Source organism: Camelina sativa, chromosome 3 (assembly GCF_030686135.1).
Source record: "Camelina sativa cultivar CO46 ecotype springtype chromosome 3, ASM3068613v1".
Lineage (NCBI taxonomy): Eukaryota > Viridiplantae > Streptophyta > Magnoliopsida > Brassicales > Brassicaceae > Camelina > Camelina sativa.
In genome coordinates, this window is record NC_141882.1 from 5,592,673 (window position 1) to 5,619,580 (window position 26,908).

At 36.4% G+C, this 26,908-nt stretch overlaps 4 protein-coding genes and 4 pseudogenes across 9 annotated transcripts; 3 read left to right on the plus strand and 5 right to left on the minus strand.

Moving 5' to 3' along the window:
- Positions 1-834: 834 nt before the first annotated feature.
- Positions 835-3,205, minus strand: LOC104772573 (uncharacterized). Of its 4 annotated transcripts, XM_087508452.1 has the most exons (5): positions 2,773-2,891; positions 2,637-2,676; positions 2,144-2,220; positions 1,295-2,051; positions 835-1,194 (listed from the first exon to the last, which is right to left on the minus strand). In XM_087508452.1, exons 3-5 carry the CDS (start codon positions 2,157-2,159, stop codon positions 1,080-1,082), a joined length of 888 nt encoding a protein of 295 aa, XP_087364578.1. In that variant the 5' UTR covers positions 2,160-2,220; positions 2,637-2,676; positions 2,773-2,891; the 3' UTR covers positions 835-1,079. The 4 variants fall into 4 exon arrangements, with proteins under 4 accessions (XP_087364578.1, XP_010495477.2, XP_087364577.1 ...); XM_010497175.2 differs by lacking the exons at positions 2,637-2,676; positions 2,773-2,891 and adding an exon at positions 2,966-3,205; XM_087508451.1 differs by lacking the exon at positions 2,637-2,676 and having other exon boundaries at positions 2,773-2,881.
- A 6,364-nt stretch (positions 3,206-9,569) lies between these two features.
- On the plus strand, positions 9,570-10,819 carry LOC104778711 (F-box/LRR-repeat/kelch-repeat protein At1g09650 pseudogene; annotated as a pseudogene).
- A 426-nt stretch (positions 10,820-11,245) lies between these two features.
- On the minus strand, positions 11,246-12,911 carry LOC104772586 (uncharacterized). Its single transcript, XM_087508453.1, has 4 exons — positions 12,800-12,911; positions 12,602-12,677; positions 11,618-12,117; positions 11,246-11,531 (listed from the first exon to the last, which is right to left on the minus strand). Exons 2-4 carry the CDS (start codon positions 12,626-12,628, stop codon positions 11,417-11,419), a joined length of 642 nt encoding a protein of 213 aa, XP_087364579.1. The 5' UTR covers positions 12,629-12,677; positions 12,800-12,911; the 3' UTR covers positions 11,246-11,416.
- Positions 12,912-13,484: 573 nt separating this feature from the next.
- On the minus strand, positions 13,485-14,832 carry LOC104772597 (cytosolic sulfotransferase 1 pseudogene; annotated as a pseudogene). The gene has a single exon (XR_015595214.1). The product of XR_015595214.1 is annotated as a cytosolic sulfotransferase 1 pseudogene (transcript).
- Positions 14,833-15,510: 678 nt separating this feature from the next.
- On the minus strand, positions 15,511-16,726 carry LOC104772603 (cytosolic sulfotransferase 6 pseudogene; annotated as a pseudogene). Its single transcript, XR_015595215.1, has one exon. The product of XR_015595215.1 is annotated as a cytosolic sulfotransferase 6 pseudogene (transcript).
- A 1,712-nt stretch (positions 16,727-18,438) lies between these two features.
- Positions 18,439-19,749, minus strand: LOC104772608 (cytosolic sulfotransferase 1 pseudogene; annotated as a pseudogene).
- Positions 19,750-22,057: 2,308 nt separating this feature from the next.
- On the plus strand, positions 22,058-22,973 carry LOC104772615 (uncharacterized). The gene has a single exon (XM_010497209.3). It carries the CDS (start codon positions 22,244-22,246, stop codon positions 22,889-22,891), a length of 648 nt encoding a protein of 215 aa, XP_010495511.2. The 5' UTR covers positions 22,058-22,243; the 3' UTR covers positions 22,892-22,973.
- A 911-nt stretch (positions 22,974-23,884) lies between these two features.
- Positions 23,885-25,924, plus strand: LOC104772621 (PI-PLC X domain-containing protein At5g67130-like). The gene is made up of 7 exons (XM_087499546.1): positions 23,885-24,092; positions 24,317-24,433; positions 24,556-24,674; positions 24,769-24,865; positions 25,000-25,303; positions 25,399-25,622; positions 25,715-25,924. The coding sequence occupies exons 1-7, from the start codon at positions 24,006-24,008 to the stop codon at positions 25,799-25,801; spliced, it is 1,035 nt and encodes a 344-aa protein (XP_087355672.1). The 5' UTR covers positions 23,885-24,005; the 3' UTR covers positions 25,802-25,924.
- The last annotated feature ends 984 nt before the right edge of the window (positions 25,925-26,908 follow it).

Consider the following 26,908-nt stretch of genomic DNA (forward strand, 5'->3'; position numbering starts at 1 on the left):
TTTAATATTGATAATAGACATTTTATAGAATGATTGTGACATAAGTTCATAAAAATTAAGAAATTCATAATACCACTCTCTGTTTTCTGACGTTATTAAACTTCGTATAATTTTATCAAGAATTTATAGTATATAAAAAATTTTACATGAGCAATAATGGAAAAGTGTTTATTTTTAGATTTGTAGCTCTTTATAGACGTTAACAAAACAAAGTTAAAGATTTAGGGTTTGAATGGTAACTGCGGTCAGGACGGCCAAATCCATTTACGGTCTGGACCGCTCCATTTTTAAAGTGGACTACAGACCGCTGTGGACCAACTCTATTTGTATGCAAAAGCGGTCCGCAGTTGGTCTGTTGCGGTCTTGTCTCTACTTTATTTAGACCGCACCACTGCAGACTATATTAGTTGAATGGTAGATAAAAAACGGTCCAGTCCACAGACAGATTTGTCCGTCCCAACCGCTGCAACCATTTACATCCTTAATATATGAAATATTATTATTGGTTGACAGGAAAAATTGTAAGAAGTAAAAAAAAAAAAAAAGAGATGCATTTACCACACTATCCACGACTCTGAGGGAAGGGTCTAGAACAAGCAGTGAGAACCGTCGGATCTACAGAGCCCACATGAAATCAAAACCGTTCGATTATTACATGGAACGTGGCGAGTGACTACAAGTACCACGTCATGACAAAAAGGGATTTAGATGATGACGTGGCTTCTTAGACCGACTTGCGCCTGCCAACGATTGACGCATGTGACAAGTTGCAAACAAATGGGCTTTGGAACTTTAAAAAGCCCATTCTTAATCTAACGTCACGACAAATTTAGCTTGCTGTACAAAAGTGTAATTAGGTTTTGTACCTTGTGACTGAAGCAACACGTGAAACTGAGAGAACACAAAATACACATTCCTAGTCTCCAAGCCACAACGAAGCAATTGAAACCAGAAAAGAATTATTTACTAAAAATACCAAACAACAAAAAGAAAAAGCACTCTTCTCTGTTTTTGAACGATCTGTAGAACCTATAAGGTTTAAAACCCCTTTTGAGAAAAAAGGCAGAGTAATGTCTCCATCAGAATCTACAACAGAGAAGAAGAGAGTAATGTCTCCATCCTTTCTCCTTTCGACGTTGTGTCTTCTCAGCTTTCACCATTCTTACTGGACTGCTGTTCCATTCCGATTGCAATCTGTAACAGAGTAATTTTCAGAAAAAAAAGTTTTATAGAGGTTGTAGAAAATAAGTTTGATAAAGATATTAAGTATGTGAGTGTGTATGCATGTATATACAGTGGGAAAGCGAAGGAGCTTCCGCTAACTGTGCTTCCATCAGATCGAACAGAGATGTTTCCGGAGACTGAGATTAGTCCTGAGTAACTTATATGAGCTAAACCTGGTTCTGCTTCAGAGAAACTTCTTTCCCCAAAACCGTTTGGTAAATTGCTTGAGAAGAGATTGTGATCATAAGAGTCTTCAAGCACATCGTTTAGTCGTTGATTCTCTGATTCTGCCATTTCAGTGGAGAGATATCTCAAGCTTTCTGCTATTGGTTCCTCTGTTTTCTCCTGTTCTGTTTCTTCAGGTCCATGAGTGTTGTTTTTGTTGGCTGGTCTTTGAGAACCCTCCATTGATATAATATCTCCCAAGGTTAAAGCTTCCTTAGAGACACTTCTTGATGTAGCTACTACAACCCCCGGTGCCACTTTGCAATCATCTTTAACTTCTTGTTCTGTCACATTCACATTTTCTTGATTGAGTTTGCTGTCTTCTGAGGATTTGGATCCGAACGGTTTCGTATTTACGTTGACATAATCTTTCTCGTTGAATAAGAACTTATCCGGCATCATAGGCACACCCTCATCGACACATACATCCTTGACAACGTTAAAAGTAACCTCCTCGTGGTTAGTAACTACGACCGTCTCAGGCAATTTGCGAGCCATTACATTCTTGTCCATATAGAAAACCAAATGATCGTGTTCCAGGATCTTTACTTCAGTATTTTCTTCGCTACTCTCTATCAAGTTTCCAAACACACAATCTTTGTCTGTAGTCATCACACGAGAGAAAAAAAGCCACTTGGTGTACTAATTTTTCAAAAACATTCAAAGGTCTGAACAACAAATAGGATGGACTAACCTGATCTCATTGTCATCTTTCACAGAGCTGCAAAGGCTATATTATCTTCAAACAACCACCACTAATATATGAATGATCTACAAGGAAAAAGAAACAAAATGACTATTTATAATTTTTCTAGTTGGGGGTCGTTTAGGAGAGATAAAGTTGTATGAATGACATGGAGTTTAGAATCAATGATTGACAAATCCATTGTTAGAGACATATTTGAGAAATCATGATGAATGGCCAAAGACTTAGGGAAAAGAATGTGACTTCAATTATTTTTGGCAAAGGTTACACAAGCTTTTGATTAAACAAATACACAGCAACATCTAATCATCAAAATATTTCACATGAAGATCACTGATAATTGAAAATTATTTTTTAACAATAACAATCTAGCAACTGAAGAATCTCAGAAAATAAAATTAAAAACATTATACCTAAACAATGGAATCACTCTCTAAGACCTAAAATTTGAGAAGAGTAGGCTAAAAATGAATCAACCCACCTTAGTAGAGATAAATAATACCCTGAACTAAAACTTTAACCTAACATTAGTACCCAAAAAAATAACAACAACAAAAAAGTCCATTAGAAACAAGAATTGGAAACAAAGAAAATCTTGGATCGTTTAAAAAACCAACCTCGAGAAAAATGCAGATGTTTATACTGTTTCTCCAAGAGAAAAAAAAAAACAAAATTGTATAAAAATCCCAAAAAAGGAAAAAAAAAATAAAAAATCGTTGAAATGTCAAGTAACCACGATCTCTCTACATTTAATATGAACATAAATGCCAACCAAAGGAAACAACTTTAATTATGCAATTAATTACAAACCTAAATTCATAAACAGATGCAGAAATTCTCGGATTTATATTCTCTTGCCATCACCGATCGATACATTGTATATAACCCCAAAAAAAGAAAAAGATCAAGAACAAATGTTACTAAAATTCAGAAAAACCTTCAGAAGTCAACAGATAGAATATTTCTGAAAGGAAGGGAGGAAAAAGTATATATGTTTTAGCTCCCGGAAAACTAATCAAGGGGCCCTTTCAAGTAAAGAAATAAAATCTTACAGATGAAGAAACTTTTAGAGAAATCATATCTTATGACATCGCGTGGATTTGACTCTTTTTTTGTTCGTTTCATATGATCCCTAAACTTTAAAGAGGACAAAAAGAAAAAGTCAACTTATTATTATGAAAAGAAAAGAAAAAATCTCAAAAGAAGAAGAAGAAGTCAACTTTTGTCCTAAAGACAATGGGTGTGTAGTTTCTTTGACAGATAGAAAATACAATCAGCCAGTTTTTTTCAATTTTATAACTTCCTTGTTTATGTAAATTCTTAAAAGTCAAGCCCATAATTTGAGTGTAAAATTATATCATCGAATATGGTAAGAATAAAAATGACTACAAATATAAATTACTGAGTGTATATTGCTGTTGTTAGAGAATCGCAACCTCAATCCTCACTTGACCTCTCAATCGATTCACGCAACAAGAACAATACAACAACTTTGGTAACCCAGTTCACGACCGCAGTCACTACGTTTGGGGAGAGACGGTGCTCTCAACCTCCACTAATGAATCGGAATTCACCTCTGATGTGGTTTACATGAAGATTAGCTCTCACACCCCATTACACCATGAGATTACATGAAGAAGAAGAGAAGAAGAGAAGAAGAGAAGAGAGTTTCAGAGAAAACCTAGAAACCGAGAACACATCTATCTCCTGTACTCTCTCTAGATCTCTCACTCTCTAAACCCTTAGCATAGCCGCAGAAGAAACGGACTGGACCAAGAACCCAATGGCGTGGCTGCTCCTGTTTTATACTCTCACCGTGAAACAGACATGAAACTCCGTGTAATGAGCTAAAGCACACCTCACGTGTGACTGCACGTGACACTGAGCTAACACAATATATATGTAACCCTCTGTTTCTTTGAGAAGCTTTCCAACACTTGAACAAAGCCACCTTTGGCTCTTGTTTGCTTCTGCAATTTCTTCTTCTCTTGCTTGTCTTTAAGATTCAGTCTTAGCTTCTTAAAGATTCTTATTCAATCACCATACAAGTTGTATCACACTTTACATTCTCCACCTTGATACAAGCTTGAATCTTCTTTAGAGAGATGCCCTTAGAACCCTTTGTACCTGGTTCTGCACTTGGCACTTTAATCTTTCATTTACCTGCATAAGTTTGACTTATACAGCACCAAAACACATTAGTAAATCAGATTTTAGAATTCACTAAAACCCTCAGCGAACCAGACAATAGTTTAATGAACTCCAGCGATAACACACTGTATTCCGAGCCAAACAAACTCTCCTTTGCCTTGTCTTTGAGTTGTCAACCAGCTCCAACACCCTCTTGTGTTAAGCACAACTCCCACTGATCATCTTGCCTCTTCATGACGTTTGGTGACTTTGCCTTAATGATCATTAAGCTTGGCTTTTGTAAAGAACTCCTGCAGTGAGCTCAATCCACACGCCTCTCCTTCTTAATCAAATGCAAAACCAGAATCATCATTGCTTCATGCCTTGATTCTCCCAACGGAAACTTCATGAACAAGATTCTTTTGAAGCCATCACTCCCACAGTCTCTATCATGACTTAGGCCACAACCCAGAAACTGTCACAATGATTTAGAATAATCATTTTCCCACTGCAACTTGATTCACCTTGATATCCTATTTGATTCTTATCATGTGCACTGATCTCAGACTCAAATTTCTCCTGAATCATATGCCGTAGACCCTTGAATCATACATGCTTCAGCCTGAAACACTCCCTGACTCAACCAACTAATCAATCTCATTTAGCATTCAGCCAAATAAACAAAGTTATTAGAAAACCTGAGATTAAACTTGATTCTTTTTGTTTAAACAATCAACTCCAAAACTGTCTTGTACCGCCATCATCACTGATGAAACACGCCTCCGAACTAGTACCTTTGGGACGACTTTCGACACAACCTCCATTTAGATCTTATGATTAAACAGATCCTGAAACTTGCATAACCCTACTGCTTGCAAATTCAAAACCAGTCTCTTGTCAAAAGCTGAACTATGACACCTGAGACTTCCTTTTACAACTGATCCTTATCACGTCTCGAGCTTGTGACAACTCTCCAGCCGTAAAAAACCATTCCACATAACACATATACCTGTGTATATGAAATCCACCAATAATGGTGCCTGCATCACCAGTCTTGGACTTTACCATCAGAAATTACCTTCTATTCACCATTATCTTGTAAACATGTCGTAGATAGTGGTACCCTCACGTGAGCTTTATTAAATCCAGACTCCTGAGAAGATCTCCTCAATTCTCTTCTTGTGATGCCAAGGAAAACACAAGTATATGATACTTGTTCCTTAATAACAATGCAAATTGTTAAAACTTGCATTCACATCCTTTCTTGGATGTCACTATGATTCTAGAACATGCTGAGCTTCTCTTGTTTACCTTGCAATTGCCTTCTTGAGAAACTTTCTCCACAGCTTTTCTTTGATGCAAGAATTCTACAACAACGACGAAAAAAACACCAGTTGTTACCTTTAAATGCAAAAAATAACTCCACCTGCATTTTTGTCTTCTCCGCATCAACGTTCTTTCTAGAATCCTTCCTTTGTTGCTTCCTAATAGCTTCATGAATAAAACACCTTGTCAATTTGACAATATGAGCAACAACTCAAACTTGATGAAGTGAGTAACCTTGAGAACCCTGCTGACTACCCTGCAGTTTATCTCCACCAGCTTAACCGTTTACTTAGCTAGCTTAAACACTTCATCTCTTTCATCACAAGCTTTTAGATCAGTAACTCATACTGATTTTAAACCCAGCAACTTGTATTAATTAGTGAACAATCCGATCTCAAGCATTCTGTCAAAACAGAAGACATTCTATTTTCTTTCAGCCAGAAAACTAGAACATGTTCGAATCTGTTCACTCAATTTACCGTTCTTGGATTTCATGCCTTCCACACATACTCTTCAGCCATGACTCTCCTCTGTTCAGTGAATAATTTGTTTCCAAAAAATTCACAAGCTTAGCCAACTAGCGTAATTCAAATTTGAATCACACAAGACATCATCTAAATGCACAACTCCACCTTGAACCAACAAAAAAATAACCAGAGTATGCCTTACTCTTCTTGAACCATCATTAGCTCCACCTAGAACGTGACCCATTTAGAACATTCCGATGTCTCTAATATGCGAAGCTCCACCTTGAGTTTAAGCAATTATTCACTGCTATCTTTCAAATAACCCAGCTGACTTGTGTAGATAACACCCTTAGTGTGGCTTAAAACCATGAGCTATATGTCAAAGCTTTAGACATAGGTTCCTGCTCATCATACACACACTAATCAATCTATTTCTCCCAAGAGAAAACCACCAAGAAACCCTTTGCTACTTTTGAAGTATACTCCAAATCTGTTTTCCACCATCAGATTTAACTTGCTCCATTATTACAATTAGACTCACTTGAAGTCTTCTTTAGACCTGTCTCTATAGGATTTACAATCCTTCTGCAGTTTCTCACTTGCTCCCTTACTCTCATTCTGAGACTGTAAATTGTTTCATAGTTGTTGACTGATGAAACTCCTTGACGGATCTGAAGCAGTACCATGAGATCTACCAGACCCTGAGACTTTCATGTCTGATCTTTGTCAATAACAAGCAAACCAATACTCCATAACGTAGCTTCTTACCACCTGTTACCATCAGAATCATTTTGATTCTCTCTGTGGCAACTAAGACACTGATTTATAATCAGTTCTTTGTAGAGCTCATCCTTAACTTACTTCCTGAAACCTCTTTGTTGACGCAACTAGAAACTAAAACTTGAGTTCTTTGTCGTTTCTCTCGTCACCTCACACACACAAGTTATCGTTTGTTGTTCCCACAAGTAATACCTGTCACAACAAAACCACCACAATGTTGACTAAGCAATCTTGTGTGTTTCTCCAACAACTTCTTCTTGGAGGTGTCTTTTAACCTTGTTTCTTTGTGACTTTGATGACTCTTGAACCTTCCTTAAAAGTCTTGACATGACTTTATTACCAGGAATGCATCGCATTATTGTCTTATCAGAGAACCCTCTGATTTAGCACAATAATAAAACCGTGAAAGGACCCTTTCCTTTTGGGTTCTCACTAAGGCGTCTTGTTTTCAAATGATCCTTTAGAGACCTCATCCTAACTTTTCCTGAACCATACCATAATCCTGAGACCAACCCTTCATGTGTCCTCTCTCAAATCTTTGCCATGAAACCTGAAATTTCAAGAAAACCATAACTTGTTCTGAAACTGTCATTCTCGTATCTACTTCACATCTATCTGCAGTCCCTTTCTCATAAACCCACAAAACCTCTATGATTATCTCAAGCCAGTCATTAACACCCATAGATGCCTAAGCACTCCATTCCAACAACTGATTTCCTGTAATCAACTTGGAACACTACTGCAGCAGAAACTTTTAACCATACTTGAACAAAGAAAACAGCTTAAAAAAAAACCCAACATTGAACCTTGACCAAATCCTGTAAAGCTTGCACACAGTTCTTGTGTTCTAGCAAAGTTTTATCCTTTTGAGAAAATGCAGACCCCATGTGAGCAGCAAACACCAACAAGATCATCACAAAAAAATGCCTTTGTGATTGCAGCGGAAACTTGGCAAACCAGCTTCAAGATTTTTACCAAAAAAGAACAACTCTTGAATCTGAAGAGAAACTTGATCTTCAGACAAATAATATTTGACTTTCACCTTTCAATATCAGAATCACAAAATAGCCTCATACTCGGTTGCAGGAATAGCTAAACTTGAAGAATATTCTTCGATATGATGCTTCTCAACTACATCCTCTGGATCCAATCCTTTCTTTAAACCTGCTGGTTCTTCTAAATACTGGAGAAACAAACTTAGAGGACTTTCCTTTTCACGAACCTGGAAACTGCCTCACCCGATTCAAGCTTTTGCTATGAATCTGTCGTTCTCCAATCGGACGTCTTTCACCGAACAACCGACTTTTCTTCTTCTTCCTCATGTTCGTTGTACCTCCATTGATGTCGTGAATCCCTGAGCCTAAACTCTGATACCACTTGTTAGAGAATCGCAACCTCAATCCTCACTTGACCTCTCAATCGATTCACGCAACAAGAACAACACAACAACTTTGGTAACCCAGTTCACGACCGCAGTCGCTACGTCTGGAGAGAGACGGTGCTCTCAACCTCCACTAATGAATCGGAAAACACCTCCGATGTGGTTTACATGAAGATTAGCTCTCACACCCCATTACACCATGAGATTACATGAAGAAGAAGAGAAGAAGAGAAGAAGAGAAGAGAGTTTCAGAGAAAACCTAGAAACCGAGAACACATCTATCTCCTGTACTCTCTCTAGATCTCTCACTCTCTAAACCCTTAGCATAGCCGCAGAAGAAACGGACTGGACCAAGAACCCAATGGCGTGGCTGCTCCTGTTTTATACTCTCACCGTGAGACAGACATGAAACTCCGTGTAATGACCTAAAGCACACCTCACGTGTGACTGCACGTGACACTGAGCTAACACAATATATATGTAACCCTCTGTTTCTTTGAGAAGCTTTCCAACACTTGAACAAAGCCACCTTTGGTTCTTGTTTGCTTCTGCAATTTCTTCTTCTCTTGCTTGTCTTTAAGATTCAGTCTTAGCTTCTTAAAACTTCTTCTTCAATCACCATACAAGCTGTATCACACTTTACAGCTGTTTTGAGATATATATCGTTCTCGAAGAGCAGAACTATGCCATGAGGATTATTTTTTAGCAGAGGATGTATCCGAAGGCTGTTTAGATCGCTCCAAGATTGCAACTGAGAGTGCCTTGAGCCACGTTGTGACGGATTTGGAGAAAGATATTTATGTTGGATTATATATGTCGGTGTTTTGTGGCTGGAAGTTTGTCTGGAAATTGATGACTGTTTGGAGAGTGTTGTGGTAGTACCAACGTCCTTGGTATTTGCAGAGCTTCCCTTGAGAGTCGTTATTTCTTTACTTACGTTGTCGTCTCTCAAAGTTCATAGGAAGCTCATTTTGTGCCATTTGAGTTACAAAAAAAAAAAAAAAAAGGCGTTCTATCTTCTGGCACATATCAGGTAAGCAATGGCTCTATAATCTGCATAAAAATATGATAATTAATTTATGATTAAAACCTTTAAATAGCCAAATAAACTAATTAAGCTGGTTACTGATGTCATCATACCTACCTTATGAGGAAAATATTATTAAGATCCTGAACATCGGTTTAAAATCGTATATGGGTTCTGTTGAGGGCTTAAGAAAAAACAAAAGCCCACAAGAAAAAAAAAAAAAAAAAAAAAAAAACAGAGATAGGGTTCGACGAGTTTAAAGGTTAGGACTTAGGACTTAGGAGATCTGTGTCGTGTGAAGAGATAGAGAGAGAGAGAGAGGAAGAATTTGTTTAGACGATAAGCGTTTTTAAATCTCTTCTTCATCAAGTCTGCAATCACAAGAATGTCAACAAAAAAGCAACGATGCTTGAGTATGCCCCACGATGTCGTAGAGCGTATCCTAGAGAGACTTGATGTGGATTCTTTGATGAGATTCAAGGGTGGGTGTATCGAAACAATGGAAATCAACGATCGACTCTCCATACTTCCAACGAAGACAGTTGACACATCGTCAGCAATCAGGTGGTGATCCAGATGTTCTCATGTTGGGTTCATCATCATCTGTCAATATCCCTACTCCTTGGGAGACGGATAACACACGATACTTGGTTTGCTATAACAGCTGTGACGGTCTCGTTTGTCTCTACCATCACAGCAAACCCGGTTTTGTGCTCAACCCAACAACTAGATGGTATCGGCCTCTCCCTCTCTGTAGCTTACAACGACTCCTTATCGACGTAGGAGAAGAATTTTACAATCTTGCATACATAGTCTCTAGTCTTGGATTCGGTAAAGACAAAATCACGGGCACATACAAGCCCGTTTGGTTATACAACCCTTCACTAATTGGCCTAGAAAACGCTACTACTACTACATGCGAGGTTTTCGACTTTAGCACCAACGCTTGGAGGTATATCACTCCCGCTGCTCCTTATCGGATTGTTTCTCTCCCCGTACCTGTCTACGTAGATGGGTCGCTTCATTGGTTCACCCAGTGCGAGGAAACCAAAATTCTATCCTTGGATCTTCACACCGAAGCCTTTCAAGTCGTATGTAAAGCTCCCTTTGCCAATGTCTGTTCTTTCGATATCGTCATGTGCAATTTGGACAACCGCTTGTGCGTTTCGAGATAAAGTGGCCCAACCAAGTGATCTGGTCATTCCCGATGCGCGCTCTTGCCACTAACACTTTTGGATGGGAAGAACAAGAAGAAGAAGTTGTTGTTTTGCAGTCGTGGGCTAAGCCAAACACCGGTGATACTTGATCTTGAAACCGAATCATATCATCTTGCTTTGGATAATTACTCCATCGGTTTTCCTGTTTGTTATTTCCAGAGTTTAATCTCTATTTCTTAAATCTGACAATTTTCGAGGCGATGAGGTTTAGGTGATAGTGTCTCTCTTTAAGATTTATAGATTATCTTCTTGTGTGATGTAAATTGTTGCTTAATCCACTTAAAAATTGATTGTTTTGTTTTCTTTAAGGCTTTATCTGATTGTTGCTTGAGCTAAAATTTTAGAAAAGCTTTACTAAAAAGAATGATTGTATCTCTTTTTGATATGTGTGAAGAATGATTTAAGGTTCCATTTTTATTTTCCGACTTTTGACAAATGTTTAAGTGTGTTGTGATGTTGTTGACACTTGATTTTTTTGTATATATTCTCTCTGCATCATTCATGTGTGCCTTTTGGTTACCTTTTTTTTGTGTGTGGGTCAGCGGGTCGGCTCACTTCTTAACTTGAACTTTTGATGATTGGTGTTTGTAGAAATTGGCGAAACATTTTATCTAATGGAAAGCATAGGCAGAATGTGGGAGGTGACACAACCGAGAGAAAGAAGAAGATCAGAGAATTCAGAAAAGTTTATGGGATGAAGGAAAACAAGACTTCAAAGAGAATTTAGGGTTTGTACCTTGTGACTGAAGCAATGCGTGAAACTGGAAAAGAAAGAAGAAATAGCATAGATATATATAAAGCCACGATGAAGTGTTTGAGGCATACAGAAGATAAGTTTACTAAACCACTCGTCATGAGTTTTTGAATGATCTGTAAACTGAATAGAACTTATAAAGGTAAAGAAACCCTCTGAGAGAAAGGCAGAGTACTCCATCAGAACCTACAACAGAGAAGAAGAGAGTAATGCCTCCACCCTTTAGCCTTTCCACGTTTTGTCCTCTTAGCTGTCACCATTCTTACAGGACTGATGTTCCTTTCTGATTGCAAGCTGTAACAGAGATTTCACAAAATTAAAGTTTACACGATCAAGTTGATATATATATGTTATATGTAGGTGAGTGTGTGTTTACTTACATTGGGAAACCAAAGGAGCTTGCGCTGACTGAGCTTCCTTCAGAACGAACTGAGCGGAATCCCGAGAATGAGATTGGTTCGGAGTCAATCATACGAGCTGAGCTTGGTCCAGAGTTAGTCATACGAGATGGACGTCTTGAGAAGAGATCGTGATCGCAAGATTCCTCAATCACAGAGGAAAGATATCTCAAGCTCCCTACTACTGGTTCCTCTGTTTCACGCTCTATGTTTTCTTCAGGTCCATGAGTGTTGCTGTTGTTGAGTGACCTTTGGGAACCTTCCATTGACTCCTCTGTTATCTCATCTTCTGTTTCACGGTCTATGTTTTCTTCAGGTCCATGAGTGTTGCTGTTGTTGAGTGACCTTTGGGAATCTTCCATTGACATAAGATCTCCCAAGGTTAAAGCTTCGGTAGAGACACGTCTTGATGCAGTTACTACATCCCCCGGTGCTACTTTGGAACCATCCCTAACTTCTTGTGTAGTCACAATCAAATTCTCCTGCATCACATGTAAGTTACGCAAGCTTTCGGTTAAAAGCTATTGCACAGCAACATCCTAAATATCACATGAAGATCATTACATAATTGGATTATATATATCATCACAAAAGAACAAGTATATCACCTAAAGTCACATTTCAATGCCTCTAATAACAACTAGAATCTTAAGAAGATTACGCTAAAAATTAATCAAAGGTTAAGACTTATTATAATATTTTATAAACAGTTTAAATGATAAAAAAGTAAAAAACTGAAAGAAAAAAAACTGTTACTTATCATCAGTACCGAAATAACTAACCAAAAACCAACATGGATAAGAAAAGTCAGATGGTCTTTACAGCTTTCTCCGAAAGAAAAAAACCAAATAGTACAAAAATAATATTAAAAATCCTTGAAATGACAGTTTCAGCAACCGAAATCACCGCTTTTAATTTGAACGCATATAAATAACCAACGGAAACAAACTTAATTACAAACCATACCTCAGAAACACAAGTAGACATTCTCATGAAATTTTTTCCTCTTGCCACCCACTGAATTACTGAAACATCACCACCCCTGGTTAAGTAAAGATAAACGAGTTAGTTTTTAAAAAATCTAAGGAAAGCACATATCAAGAATATAAGGTAATCTTTTTCTAATCGTAGTAACAAGCAAAGAACAAGATAGTCATAACTTACAGGTTGTAGAAATCTCTTAGCTGCAGACCTTTTGTTTTCCGGAGTTTTCAAGGTGTATCTCTATCTATTTATACGGATTCAGCTTCTTAACCCTAATTCACATAGGATTAAGGCCCAACTGCTTTAATCCCAACTCGTTTAGGATTAGAATCCAACTTCTTTAGATATAATCCATCTACGTGGACATCAGATAGGATTTTTGTAATCTACACTCACAGCTTATATGAGCTCATATGATATATGAGCTCATAACCAGTTGTGTTGATTTATGCAACATTGATATTACTAGATTTGGACCAATCAATAAAATTATTACTATACATAAATATTCAAGAACAAATGGTATTAAATGTTGTAATCAGTGCATGCACCATCTTACCTCTTCAAATTTCAAAACAACTTAAAGAAAAGAAACAAAAAAAAACCCTTCAATTTTACTTTAGTATCTTAGAAGTGGTTTCACAAATTTAGGAAAATATCAAATCTGTCTTACAGGAAATGAAAAGGAGTGGGTTTTTATTTCTCGTAAAGCTAAAAAAAAAAAAAAAAAAAAAAAATCTCACAAAGGAAGAAACTTTTGGAGAATCAAACTTGGTGGAGGTTTAGGAAAAAACTATGTGTATCCGTTTAAAACTTTTTTCTTTTCTTTTTTTCTTGGGTTTGTGATAGTTTCCATATCCATATATGCATATCAAAGTAACGATTTTGAAACACATTTATTAAATATACATCAAAGGAAACATAAGAACGGAACACAAAAGCTGGTTTTATTAGGATGCATCAAAGTAACAAAAGCAAAACCCACTTATAATATATTTAACTTTATCATAGTCTCAAGCCCGAACCCTTTAATTTCTCCTCAATGATCATGTCGATTTTGTTCTCCATCTCGGAAGTTAGATAATTCTTCCAGTCACCAACTTCACCTTTGCGGAAATAGCTATCGTAATCCACGTTCATCCATGTCTTTCCGGTTTTGTTAACCTCCAAACCGCTCAGATTACGAAGAGAGCATAGTTCCACGATTTTGTTAATCAATCCACTCTCTTCTTCTTCCTTAGTGAAAGGATAACCCAAGAACTCTGCCAGCCTCTTGACCTGGACATAAGGCTCTGATTTCAGTGCCTCAAACCTCATGAAAAGGACTTGCTTGGGGTTTTCCAAGCTGCCACTCCAATAGCTATGTGCATGGTCCCAAAACGGGCCATAGAAGCTAACTCCGCTACAGAACGACTCGAACATTGACTCAAGAATGCTTCCAGCCGCTTCTTTGTTCTGATACTTGCACCTGAAATACCAACGCGATATCAACGCGTCTTTTATGTTCCGGCACAAGTACACAACCTTGCATGGAGAATCCTTGTCCTTGAGGCCCTCTTTCATGGTGTGCAAAGGCATGTGAGTCGAGAATAGCCTAGGAGTAGATGTAGAGAACTTGGTTAGGTCTGGTGTTGCGGTTTGGAGATACATATCGATCTCGAAGAACGGTACTATGCCATGAGGATTATCGGATAGCAAAGGATGGGTTAGAGGATCATTGGAATGATGTTTAGCTCTCTCCAAGATTGCGATTGAGAGTGCCTTGAGCCAAGTGGTGCCGGATTTGGGGAAAGAAGCGAGGACTATGTCGGTGTCTTGCGGCTGGAAGTTTGTCTGGAAATTGATGACTGCTTGAAGAGTGTTGTAGTAATACCAACATCCTTGGTACTTGCAGAGCTTCCCTTGAGAATCTTCGTCTGTAGGAAGTGAAGATATCAGATTCTTGGTTTCTTCACTTACGTTGTCGTCTCTCAAATTCATAGGAAGTTTCGCCATTTCCTATGTTAATTTGTGATACAAATAAATGTGTTTTGTTACAAAATGAAAATATCACTGCTTAACTCCGGATGGATGTGGGACAAGTTTATGGGTGGATGAATATTTAAGTTTAAGGTAGGAAAGTTTTGTCATCAAATTAATGCACATAAAACAAACAAAAAGTAGTTTCATGGTAGGTGACAATATTATAAGCTATAATTTTGGGTTCTTGTTGAATGCAACTAATAATCATGTCAATTAGTAGTGGTTGAGAGAATATATTGAGATTAAATTTTGTGTAAATGTTGTTGTCTCTCAAGTTCGTAGGATGCTCATCTTGAATTTGAACCAAAACCTTTGTTGACTTGTGTTAAAAACATGTGTTTTGTTTGGAAATGCAAAGTTTTAAAGTAGGAACCGACACTATAAGCTCGTATGAAAGAAAAAGGAAAAAAAAACAATTAAATAAGATATGTTTTTAAATTCTTATAGAATGAGACAGCTAATATAAAATATATTGGGGGCTGCAAATGATACGTGTATTTTAATTGGACGTCTTTGGTTTGCATTACCTAACCATTTCGCCCCAAAATGTAAAAGCTTTAAAATTGAGCCTGTTTACCTAACGTATACTGTATTATACACATAATGTGTCCAAATTAAGTAGCGATCTTCTACTACGAAAGATGAAATGTTATTTACAACTTGTTGAGTAGATCGAAGAAACTCAAATATTTTTCAGTTCTTCGTGATAATTGCAATTCTTTGAATTTTGTACATAACATATCGCCCTTGTCCTTCTCGAAGGGACGTTTTCATTTATTTTTATTTTAATTAGGTCACCGATCGAAAGGATCCGAATTACAACTTGGTTTAGAATTTAACCTAATCGACGACATAAGACATCAAACAAGTAGCAAGCTAAAAGTTATTATTTATCATACATTCATACATCACAAAGCATCAACAATTCATCATAATTTAAACATCACAACAGTGAATTACAATATATTAAAGAAAGTACAAATCAAACACAATCACTTAGAACTTCAATCCAGTGCCTTCTAGTTTTTCTTGGACGATCTTGTCAATCTTGTCCTCCATTTCTGGAGTTAGATAATTTTTTGAGTCCCCGACTTCCCCTTTCCGAAAAAAGAACTTGTAATCCACGCCGTTTGATGTTTTCCCGGTTTTGTTGATCTCCAAACTGCTCAGACTACGTAGACAGCACAATTCCAAGATCTCTTCTACTATTCCACTATGTTCTTCTTCCTGACTTATTGGACAACTCAAAAACTCCGCAAGCCTCTTGAGCTGAGTATAAGGGTCTTCTTTCATTTCCTCGTACCTCATGAAAAGGATATGATCGGGATCTTCAAAGCTGCCTGTCCAATAGCTCGAGACTTGGTCCCAGAATGGACCGTAAAAGCTAACTCCACTGCAGAACGACTCAAACATAGCCTCAAGAACGTGTCTCTCTACTTCTTTTTTCAGGTAGCTGCACCTGAAATACCAACGAGACACTAACGCGTCCTTCACATTCCTGCACAGGTACACGATCTTGCAAGGAGAGTCTTTAAGTATTTCTTGCAACGTAAGCAACGGCATGTGAGTAGAGAAAAGCCTCGGTGCTGATGAAAACTTGGTCACCAAGTCTGGTGTTTGGCTACTAAGATAGAGATTAGCCTCGAGAGACTGAACTAGCGCATGGGGATTTTGGGATAGCAAAGGATGATCATCATAAGAACGGTGTTTGGATCGCTCGAGGAGGGAAACTGTGAGTGCCTTGAGCCAAGTCGCGCCTGATTTGGGGAAAGAAGCAATGAAAATATCGGAGTCTTGAGGCTTGAAATGTCTCTGGAAATGTAGGACACCTTGGAGAGTAGCAGAGTAGTACCAACATCCTTGGTAGTTGAAGAGCTTGTTTCCTTGCGTATCTATGTCGGAACGAAGTGAAGAGATGAGAGTCTTTGTTTCTTCGCTTAGGTTGTCGTTTCTCAAATTCTTTGGAATCTCCTTTTGATCCATAATTTGGGGTAATTGTGACTACAAGTTATGGTCTTCCTGAATTACAGACCGATCTATTTATATTTAGTAGGTGAATATAAATATAAAAAAGAAAAAGAAAAAAAGAGTATCCGCCAATAGTATAAATTTTTAATATATATATATATCGTTTGGACTTTTTTTGTTGGTTGTTTTAACGTCGATGGTATTTATATATATCTTTATCATTTTTCTTTCCTGTATAATGCAACATTGTTGACTTACGCTATAAAACATGATCAGGTCCAATTAGTTTTTAGTATAACTAGTACATATTGTAATTTTTACATAAAACAACTAGTAATCATGTAAACTATGAAATATGTAGAATTCACTATTTGATTTCATCTCAGTATCAATTGAAAATGAGTGTTATTGTACGTCTTACATATATTAGTGGGGGTTATTGGTTTGAGAGTTAAATAGAGTTTTAATGACTTTGAAAGTTTTGTAAAATATGTTGTTATTCAATCAACACTTTTTAAAACTCTTTTAAAATTTGGTGTTATTAGTTGTAGATTTGTAAAAAGTTATCTAAGGGGGAGATATTGGTTTAGGATTTAGAAAGAATTTTAATGACTTTAAAAGTTAGGTAAAATATGTTGTTATTCAATTAAGACTTTTAAAAACTCTTTAAAAATTTGGTGTTATTGGTTGTGGATTTGTAAAAAATTATCTAAAATCTTGATAAATCTAGTGTTATTGGATTAAGAGTTTTATAAAGTCATTAAAAGTTTTATGTTATTCAAGTAAAACAAAAGAATCTTGAATTGTTAATGAATTCAAATTTTATGTTATTGGTTTAGGATTTTATATCATTTCCTTCATAACAAAAGTCATGAAAACTCTTTCATCAAATAGAAAGATTTTACAAGATTAGAAAAAACAAATCATCAAGATTTTAAAAAATTTCCTAAACAATCTCTTATAATCCTTCATTTTTAACTTTCAATTTTCTATGATTCTAACAATCAGCAAGAACATAAAGTCATTAAAATTCTTTCTAAATCCTAAACCAATACCTCCCCCTAAAATCTTCATAAATCTAGTGTTATTGGATTAAGAGTTTTATAAAGTCATTAAAAATTTTATGTTATTCAAATAAAACAAAAGAATATTACATTATTCAGGAATTCAACTATTATGTTATTGGTTTAGGATTCTATATTATTTTCTTCATAAAAAAAAGTCATCTAAACACTTCATCAAATAGAGAGATTGTGAGAATCATAATGACTTTTTGGGAGATGGAGAAGAAGAGGCACCATTTAATTTTAACGTAATCATAATCACTTTTTGGGAGGTGAATCATAATCGCACTCTCATCAATTTATATAGATCAGAGAAGAAGAGAGCCTCCGTTTATGGCTACCACCACCGTCGTGTGCAGCGATGTTGAAGGTTGCAGAATAGAAGAGAGCCTCCGTTTATGGCTACCACCACCGCCGTGTGCGGCGATGTTGAAGGTTGTGATGTTGAGAGAAGAACCCTGGATCTGTTACCGGCGGCTCTCTTGGAGACTATCATGATTCATGAAGAAACTCGATGTTGGGTCTCTATGCTCGATGGCTTTTACTTGCAAAACACTTCAGAGCTGTGTCACTAGTGTCCTCACCTTCACTCCCAATTTCCACGTCTTCGTAAAGTCTCTCACATGAATAAAGTTTTGTTTAGACTGAACTTGTATATAAAGTTTTGTTTTAAGTTTTGTTTTTGTTTAATCTCTGTTGTTGTGGTTTTTGGGTTTCAGAATGTTTCATTGTCAATTGAAACCGTTACCATTAGGAAAAATCTTCAGAATGTTTTGTATTTCATCATAAAAAAATATTGCACAATATTTTTTGAGAAAGATTTTACAAGATTTTAGGATAGATTTTACAACATTAGGAAAAACAAATCAGCAAGATTTTAAAAAACCTTCTAAACAATCACTTAAAATCCTCAATTTTATACTTTCCATGATTTTATTTATAGTAATTAAAATTCTCTTAAAATCCCAAACCAATACCACCCGCAGATTATTAGGTAAGGTACCAAGAACATGTGCACTGAAAGGTTTAAAGAAAACACATATCACACCACTCAGAATTCCAAACCAGAGCCTTTATATTTCTCCTCGATGATCATATCGATTTTGTTTTCCATCTCAGGAGTTAGATGATTCTTGGAGTCACCAACCTCTCCTTTGCGGAAAAAGTTAGTGTAATGCACATTGTTTTCTGTTTTACCTGTCTTGTTGATCTCCAAACCGCTCAGATTACTCAGAGAGCAAAGTTCCAAGATTTTGTCTATAGATCCACTATGTTCTTCTTCCTCAGTGAAAGGACAACCCAAAAACTCTGCAAGTCTCTTAATCTGAGCAAATGGCTGGGCTTTCATCTCCTCGTACCTCATGAAAAGAACATGTTTGGAGTCTTCCAAGCTGCATCTCCAATACCCCGATACGTGTTCCCAAAAGGGTCCATAGAAACCAACACCCCTGCATGACGACTCAAACAAAGACTCAAGAATGTTTTTGTCTACTTCTTTATGACTATAAGCGCACCTGAAATACCATTGTGATACCAAAACGTCTTTTACGTTCCTGCACACGTACACGATCTTGCAAGGAGAGTCCTTGATGGGTACGTGAAGTGTATGCAAGGGCATGTGAGTCGACAACAGCCTTGGAGATGATGAGAGTTTTGTTAAGTCTGGTTTTGAGCTTTTAAGATACAGAACGGCCTCCAAGAACGGTACTAAGCCATGAGGATTATTAGAGAGCAGAGGATGAGGATCATCCGAAGAACGGTTCTTCGATCTTTCTAGGAGGGCGAACGTGAGTGCCTTGAGCCAACTCGTGCCTGATTTAGGAAGAGAAGCGATGATTATATCGGTGTCTTGAGGCTTGAAACCTTTTTGGAAATTAAGGACTCCTTGGAGCGTGTTGGCGTAGTACCAACATCCTTGGTAGTTGTAGAGCTTCCCTAGACGATCTTTTTCCCAAGGAAGTGAAGAGACTAAAGTCTTGGTTTCTTCGCTTAAGTTGTCTTCTCTCAAGGTCGGCGGAAGCTCCTTATCCATTTTTTTTCTTTGGAGTTGTGTTTTAATGAATCTGTTCTGCTCCAAACGCAAATGTCACTACTTATATGGATGCCTTGGTGGGTAGATCACTGCTTGGTTTTAATATAGTTAGTGTTATAGTACTTTTGTGAATAATAGGAAGTAAAAAAAAAAGTAAAAAGGATTTTAAGCAAGTAGAAATGAGAATTTCCTACTTTCACTCCATCCATGAAAATGTGGTATTTATTTTAGATGAAAATGTACGAACCTTTATTAGTTCTTAATTATCTTTGAACTACGTTTTTCTACCGACAATATCTTCATGATTTCGTCCCAAATAAACTCGTTTGAAACTTTATGTTTGTATATATCGATTAAATATTAAAACTTAGTGCTGCTTATTACTATTAGCCTATTAGGTACTTCATCAATCATTTCCTTTGTCATTTTAAAGATCTTGCATTTTCTTTTACATCATTAAAAATATATTCGTAAATGGTTTCAGAGGTGGAAAATAACGCTAACCATAATTCTAACTGGTTTCGCGATATCCAAATGAAAGATTGTAATATTGTAATTTGTATGTAATTAACATAATGATTTGTGTTAGTGTCATCAATACATCATCAAAACAAACAAAAACTACCCAATTGATTGAACAAAGTAGGAGCCCTTACCCTTCTTGGGAAAAAATCAATACCTCATTATATATATGGTTCAAGCTGTTCAAACTCCTCATATTCCCAACTGATCCCGATTGTCTTTGAGCTTTTCAACTACCTCTCATCCACTCGTTTGCCTGTCTTATAAGTAACTCCTCAGTTTCGAAAACTCTTTGATGCCTCTCTGTAAAAATCTCATTAATATATAACATACAATTAGGAACAAAGACACACTACCCTTTCTATCGGAATATCAACCATGGTATATGTTGAGTGGGCATACTCTCAAGCCCATAAATGTTAAAACAACAAAAAAACGATTCGGTCACGTAAAGAACATCCTCTCGAGACCATCTAGAGCCCATCAAAACGACCTTTATCAATCATATTTTTTGTATTCAAGTAATCTATATATGATATTATTTTGTCTTTCTAACTATGAAGTTTTTTTTTTTTTTGTTGAAATTAACTATTAAGTTTATAGGAGTTTAATTTTATTTGTACATTAGCATGATAAATGATAAAAGCATCAAAACAAGACTTCTTGAAGAATCTTTTTTTTTGGAAGATTCGAGTTTATAATTATGATTAGACCATTCATTAAAATTTCATGTATTGCGGTTGAATGGTCAATTTGTTATATATACGGTAATATTTTAATGAGTTTTAACATAATTCAGTTAATACATGACGTACTGTACAACGAAACTTAAAAATATTGCAATCTTTTGTGTATGAATGTATTTCTGTAATTACTTATATTTCATTTGTGGATAAGAATCCACCAACATACAAGTTCCATCTTGTTCCTTCTTTTGTAAACACTGGAGAGATGTCAGAGAAGAAAAAAAGAAGACAAAGTAAGTGATCCAGCACCACTTGTTCATGTACACCATTAATTCTTTGACTGCTCTCATCTTTGAACTTGGACACCATTGGATCAATCAATTATGGTCATTTTATGTTTGTTGTCCGTGACGTAATTGTCGAAACAATTGAAATCCACCTAGATAAAAGGACCGATTGTTCTAAAATTTAAGTAACTAATAATAGTAACAAAGCTTATAGTACATCAATAATAAATGTGACAGTGTGAGTATGACAATAATTTGATTACTTTACAAATTTTGTGAAATTGTTTGTTTGCATTTCAATTAATCTTTTACCATTTTAAAATAATTCAGAAATCATTACGAAATAACAAAAACTTGAGGAAATAATGAACCAATGTATTTCTTGCATAAGCCTTTAGTACAGAGAGTTACCGTTAACAAATTCTTTAAAAAAATTCCCAAGATGCAAATTCTTAAAATAAGAAACTTGATTTTAGGACCTTTTACTTTTTTGGTACCTACTGAATATCTAATCATTATATAAGTTTCCCCACCAATTTGATCAATGGGTCATCTTATCTTTTTCGCCTTTTGCCTTTGTGACCATAAAAGGATTTGAGAAATTTCATCATGACAGCCCAAAAAAGGTGTGAATATCCATTGATAATAACGTGGCACCCCTATGAACACATAAGAACATATCTAATTGATAATAGTATTAGACTTACAACATTAGTTTGCAATTGAATGATTCTTTCAAAAGAGTTAATCTTACTAGTTACATTTATAACGTGGCCATATCTAAGTCTACTGTATGAGATATTTTCTTGGTTTGGGGTATAAAAAATGCTATCAGTTGAAAGATTTAACTTGAAGAGAGAAATAAGTTGAACAAATTTTTAATTCCAAAATAATATACCAATATATGATGAACCGGGTTTAGACCGGTTTAGTTAACCGAATCCTAGGGTTCTATAAAGCATGACTTACCATCTTTATTCTTCTCAAACAACAATTCCTAATAACCAAACACTATCTTAAATCTTGAAACTCAAGAAACAACAATGTCAGAGATCGCCGGAGACTCTTCATCATCTGAAGAGACAATCAATAAACCAAACCGCGAGAGGAATGTCTCTGGCGAACTTGACGTCTTCGAAGCCACTCGATATTTCTCCGACTTCAACGAACCAACTACGATCGAGTACTCAAGAATCCAAATTCAGAAACCAAGCATTGTTACAGAGAATCGACAGAAGAGAGTACACCCCGAGACAGAGGAGCAGCTCCCGAAACCTAGAGTCGTCGTCACAAAGCCGCAGAAGAAGGAGATGACAAGTGGCGGCGGTAGGAAGCTAACTAGTTTCTTGAACTCTCTTCTTCGCTCAGCGGGTCTTAAGAAGTCAAAGTCAACGACGGAGGTAGAGACTCCACGAGGAGAAAGGATGAGGAGGAAGAGCTGCGTGGTGACCACACACGTGAAAGCTTCTTCGCCGGTTTCAGGTGCTGGCGTGTGGCGTTTAAACGCGCGTAGGAGAAGCTTTGATGAGAAACACGTGAAAGATTTAAAGAAGAGTGGTCAGAAGCTAAACGTAAGGCTTTGTGAGAGCCTCTGTTCAGTCGAAAGGGTTGAGTGTGGTGGATACGAGAGTGATTCAAGTTCTGAATCTGATCTTTTTGAGTTAGATTTTGCTAAATCAAACCTTAATTAATTAATTAACAACGGTCCGGAAAAATAGTCCTCTAATGTAAAAGTCAGTATTATTAATCGATATATACAACTTTATTCTAAAATATGACAGATATAATAAAATTTCAACCGCCTATTTTGTTATTTAATCGATTGAAAGTTTTTGATTTTGTTTGTAGGGTGAATTTGGGTGGAAGCACTCGTGGGATATCTTATTTTGAAACTTAAATCAATTGAGAATCTACTAATAATCAACATTTAACACAGCAGAGAAGTTGCAACTCTATTCTTAAAACCCTAACAACTCAACTGCATCAACAACTCCGTTTTTCTCTGAAAGACTGAAACCCTAGCAATCATCTTTTCAACCCTACCATGCAATTTCTCTATGGTGAAATAAAGCTGATGGGCCGCCTCCCCAATTCATATATCTTCATTCCCCAATCCCCACAGCTATACTATTCTACAATACACAATTAGGAGTCGTAACAATTTCTTATATATATTCCTAAAAGTTGTCAGAGCATGTTGTAAAAAGCAGTTGTTATAAAATAAACGCAGCTTTAGAGCATGTTGACAAAAATGTCGAAGAAACGTATGGACGATGTGTTCTGTCCTCGATAAGATTTTTGATAATCTCATGAGATTTTAAGTTGACAAAGAAAATAAATAATCACCACTATATTTTTATCCTTAGTAATTTTTTTGCCCATAATTTTATCCTTCATAAAACTAAATAATCTGTAAGAATTAATATATTTACCATTTGTAGCTACAACTCAAAATACTTTAATTTAATTAAGACCAAAATCTATACTATATGAGTTAATTATCATACTTTTTCTTCCATCACATCAAAGATTTGCATTACATTGAATTTGATTTTTTTTTAATCTAGTCAAATATGGTTCATTTCCTTCTATGTGTGATCATAGTATTTTAATTTCCAATTCAGAAAAAGACTTTAATTACCATTTAAGAGGTTGCCCAAAGAAAGAAGAATTATCAAACCTTAAAGGAAAGGTATTCTAAATTTTTTGAATAACTAGATTTAATCAGTTCTTTTGTCAAAGTTATACCAACGTTTTTCTACGAAAGATCGATCTCTTCTTGGTCAGAGCAACAAGTCAGTAACAATGGCCAGTTTCAAATTCTTCTTCGCTATCACAATTTTAGTTATGTTTCATCCCGCAGCAATCTCTTTTGTTTCTTCCAGTTTGGAGGTAAGGCATGCAAAATTTTATTTACTTTTCTATTTTCTTAAAATAATTGTCATTTCTACAGCCATTTTCAGATCAATCTTGAGATCCTAAGATGTCATGCGAATTCTGAAAAGTTTGCGATATTCATCATAATTTCCTCTAATCGAATATATATTCACATTTTTAGTGATATAATAAGGGATATTGTCAGTTATGTTACAATCTAAGGTTTTGCATCAATTTAGCTCGGCGATCAATGCTCGTCGGACGAAGACTGCAATGTTGGACTTGGTTGTTATAAATGCGGTATCGATGTTGCAAGATGCGTTAGATCAAATATTACAGATCCGTTCTCCGTTGTGGTAAGTAATTAAATACAAAATTGAATTTACGATAGTACTAGTTTTTTAAAAATCATGATTATTAATTTATTATTTTTATCAAACGTATCATGAAGCATTAACGTTTTTTTTTTTGATAACAGAACAATTCAATGCCATTTAATAAGTATGCATTTTTGACGACCCACAATTCATTTGCCATTGAAGGGAAACCGTTTCATGTGGCGGCCCAAGAAGATACTATAGTTCAACAACTCAACGAGCGTTTTATTAAATCAAATACTAACTAAACAATGTATGTTTTTCTTAAACTATTTGAATGTTATGTTATGTTACTTTTTTTTGTTTGTTCAGAGTGGTGTTCGAGCATTGATGTTAGATACGTACGATTACCAAGGAGATGTATGGTTGTGCCACTCGTTTGACGAAAGATGCTTTGAGATTACTAAGTTTGTAAGTTCAATCTCTATATTTGCTTTTGTAACGATTGGAGCTTTTAAGTTTTGTTTTTTATTGGAAGAAAAAATATATCCGAACATGCAATGTTTTGGTGTAAATGATTATAGTTTTGTTATGTCACTCTTTAGAATCGGGCGATAGATACATTCAAGGAGATATTCGCATTCTTGACAGCGAATCCATTGGAGATCGTGACATTGTTCTTGGAGGATTACGTCAAATCGCCAAACGGGTTAACCAAAGTGTTTACCAATTCCGGTTTGAAGAAATTTTGGTTTCCGGTTGAAAATATGCTTTTGGGTGGCCGAGATTGGCCGTTGGTTAAGGATATGGTCGCCAATAACCAACGGTTAATCGTCTTCACTTCAGCTGAATCGAAGCAAAACACCGAAGGAATAGCTTACCAGTGGAACTACGTAGTGGAAAACCAATGTGAGTGTGATGAATGAAGATACCAAATTTTCAGTTTAATTTTAGTTAGTTTAGAGATAAACCGATTAACCCCAGTGTGGTTATTTAATTGTCAGATGGGGACGATGGAGTTAAACCAGATGAGTGTAGCAATAGAGGAGAATCTGCACTATTAACCAACAAAAGCAAAGCTTTGGTTTTGGTAAACCATTTCAGGACAGTTCCGGTTAAGATCTTGACTTGTGAGGATAACTCTGAACAACTTCTCGATATGATTAAGACATGTTACTTAGCCGCAGGGAACCGATGGGCCAATTATGTCGCTGTCAACTTTTACAAGGTAAGATTATACTTTTACAACGTAAGTTTATATAAATTACATATGGTTCAAAAACATAACTATGTAATGATTTTTTTTTTCCTTTGGGTTAGAGGAGTAATGGAGGAGGAACATTTCAAGCAGTTGATAAACTAAACGGAGAGCTTCTATGTGGACGTGATGATGTGCATGCTTGTTAATTTATAATTACTGCTAATAATGATGAGTTAGTTCTTGATTACTTTTTTGACTACTTTCTAAAAGACTCTATGAGATATTAGGGAAAATTTTACTTTATTGAATAATTACAGTGTTGATTTACATTTGCCTTATATAGACACTATAGAACAATCTAGAACTGGTCAACAATGGTATAGCTGTCATGGTGAGCCATCAGATAGGGATTGCAAAACGTTGAACCTATTGTCGTGAAGGACTGTTGTTCTCGTCGTCTTCTCCGTACGCTCGACACTCTGCTTTTGAGCTGGCATTGTGTTCTTCTTATCTAGAGTAGCTTTGGTTGTTGTTGGGCTTGTTGAGTCCATTGGACTTTCCACACTTGAGCCCACTTTGTTGCTTACACTCCCCCGCAAGCTTGGAGTGGGGGGAAGCCACACGCCAAGGTTGGACCGTAACTGAACGAATGACTTCTTGGGCAAAGACTTTGTGAATACGTCTGCAAGTTGGTCTTCTGCATAGATGTGGTGTGTTTCGATGAGACCAAGTGCAACATGTTCCCTAATATAGTGGTAGTCTGTGTCGAAATGTTTGGTTCTGTTGTGGAGAGCTAGATTGGCTGTTAGATATACTGCAGAGAGATTGTCACAGTAGACCTGTGTAGGTTCATATTGTGAGATGCCAATGTCTCGAAGGAGTGATGAAATCCAAGTGATCTCCCTTGCTGTAGCTGTAAGCGTTCGATACTCTGCTTCTGTTGAGGAGTTTGACACCGTTGGTTGCCTTTTTGCCGACCAAGAGATAATGTTTGTACCTAGAAGAACACAGAAGCCACCAGTAGATCTTCTAGTCTGCTTACAGCCTGCATAATCACTATCACAATATGCAGATAGAGAGAAGTTGGTGTTCTTCTTGATTGGTAGCCCTATGTTAAGTGTTCCTTTTAGATACCTTAGTATTCGTTTGAGCAGACCAAAGTCAGAGTTGGTAGGTGAGTGCATTCTTTGACAAACAAAGTTGACTGCAAACTGTATATCTGGTCTTGTAATTGTCAAGTACTGCAGTTTTCCAGCAAGACTTCGAAAATAAGTTGGATCACTAAAAGGTTCAGAATTGCTCTTGTCTAGCTG